This window comes from Mus caroli, chromosome 12, assembly GCF_900094665.2.
Source record: "Mus caroli chromosome 12, CAROLI_EIJ_v1.1, whole genome shotgun sequence".
NCBI classification, from domain to species: Eukaryota; Metazoa; Chordata; class Mammalia; order Rodentia; family Muridae; genus Mus; species Mus caroli.
In genome coordinates, this window is record NC_034581.1 from 761,376 (window position 1) to 763,628 (window position 2,253).

Consider the following 2,253-nt stretch of genomic DNA (forward strand, 5'->3'; position numbering starts at 1 on the left):
TTTTTTTTTTTTTTAATGATAGTCTCATGATAGAAGAATAGTAATAAATCGTCTAGCTGGAAATATTAAACATGTCTGCATGATAAGAGTCAGTAAGAAAGTGGATTTACATGAGAAACTAATTCCCACAGATTCTTTAATGCACTGTAAAGGGCAGGGAGCACTTAGCACCCAAGTACTGACAAGAACACTCACCTCCTCTTTTTCTGGGCTGTTCCTGGACTCCACCTCTACCTGAAGGGAAATGGTCTCGCCAATGCTCTTCCTCTTGGACAAGCGATCTTCATCTGGAAAAGAGGGCACCAGACGCTGGGGTTCCCAGGCCTTGCAAAGCCAGGGCTAAGCCCCTGGTCCTACCCACCACAGCCCTCACTGGCTCGAGACACACTTAGGCTACACCTGCAGTTTCCAGAACCTTCTGGCTGCTGTGGGCCTCCTCCACCCACTGTTAGGATCTTCAGGTTGCTTCTTAGGGCTAAGAGTTTTTTGAACCATTTATGAAGCATATCTCATTCTCAACTAGCACAGCTTGTACCATCCGCTCAGGGCGGCAGTAACGGTCACACACGCAGCGTTCCCTAAATGCATCTGCCTTCATTGTTCCATACACCTCCATATAAACCCTCCAATGAGGCAATTTTGTAGTCATGTAACTCAGGGGTTTCCAGAGACTTGCCAAAGGTGTTTTAAAAGAGGAAGTAGCAGAGACATTCTGAGATGGATCTCTGGTTCTGTGTGTTCTTCCCAATGCTCTGAACCAGCCCTTCACAAGCCAGGTTATCTCATGGGCTTTCTGAGATCCTAAACTGAAGAGGGGGCGTGTGGGAGTCAGGATCTCACCATAGATTCTGCTATGTCTCTCAGCTCTTATGCAACATCTAAGATGGCACCACAAGGGGTTCAGGAGGCCACACCCCTTTATCCTGGGGCTCTCGCCTGGCAGGAAAGGCAGAGGTAGATTAGAAGCCTGGTCTAGAGCTCATACCTGTCAGCTGAGGGATGTAGGGCAGACAGAGCCTGTCTGAATTGTAGCCGCTGCCTCCCAGGACCTCACTGATTTTGCTCTGGCGGAAGAGAAACTCGATCACCACACCATCTAGATTCTGAGACAGCCTGAAAGACAAAGAAGAGTCAGAGGAAAACTGTGGGCAGCTAGAACAATCTCTGGATGGCTCTATCACAATAGCAACACATTCAGTATGCAAAATGACAGCAAAATAGAAGAAAATGCCCTGGTCCTTTTCCCAGGGACACCTGCTGTTATTTTATGCAGAATCCTTCAGTTGAATACGTGTAGGCCTACATATAAATGTTCCCTTTCCTAGCACACTGTTTTGTGATTAATTTTGGTGTGTATGTGTGTACAGGTGTGCATACATCATGTGTACTCAGATGTGTAGAGACCAGAGGTCAGTGTTGGGCTGTGTTACACTTTTGGTTTGGGACAGGGTCTCTCAGTGTCCTTGAGTTCACCAAGTAAGCTAGGCTGGCTAGCCAGTGAGCTCAGATACCTGACAGTCACCCTGTCTCCAGAACTGGATGACAAACCACCTGCTATCACACTTGGCTTTTCCTTTTCTTTTCTTAACAACATGGTTTCTGGGGAATCAAACTTCATATGTATAATAGAAACAAGCAATTTATCAACTGATCTATCTCATCAGCCTGTGACTGACTTTATTCATCTATTATTTAATAACCATTTCACACTAAATATTCTTTCAAAGCAACACAGACTTTCTGAATCTTTTTCTTTTGTGATGCTCTGAGTGGGATTCAACCCAGGATGCATGCATGCTAGGCAAATGCTCTGTCACTGAACTACAGACAGACAGCCCTACCCCAACACCACCACTCTCCTGCAGTTAGTGTGTGGCAGCCACAGTTTAGAAGGCTAAGTCTTGTTGTTGGACACCTTTTGTTCCATACTATCCTTGCTGACATCACTGTCATGTTGGAGTGATACTGGCCCACAGCAGCATCTGAAGGCGAGGTCCTATTGGGATGGCGCCTCTAGGATGTACACGCCTGGGTTTGCCCAAAGCTCCTGGAGGTGCATTACTTCCTGTGCAGCATGACCCCCCAGCTGACTCATCATGACCCCCAGCTGACTCATCATGACCCCCAGCTGACTCATCATGACCCCCCAGCTGACTCATCATGACCCCCAGCTGACTCATCATGACCCCCCAGCTGACTCATCATGACCCCCCAGCTGACTCATCATGACCCCCCAGCTGACTCATCATGACC

General features: G+C 47.4%; 1 protein-coding gene across 2 annotated transcripts in view; it reads right to left on the bottom strand.

The window, feature by feature from the left end:
- Positions 1-2,253, bottom strand: part of Efr3b (EFR3 homolog B) — a 74,527-nt gene that overhangs the window by 6,072 nt on the left and 66,202 nt on the right. For both annotated transcript variants that reach the window (XM_021179469.2, XM_029484966.1), the window contains exons 18-19: positions 986-1,113; positions 196-287 (exon numbers count right to left, since the gene is read on the bottom strand). In XM_021179469.2, coding sequence (XP_021035128.1) covers positions 196-287; positions 986-1,113 — 220 coding nt within the window. The remainder of the gene's footprint in view (positions 1-195; positions 288-985; positions 1,114-2,253) is intronic.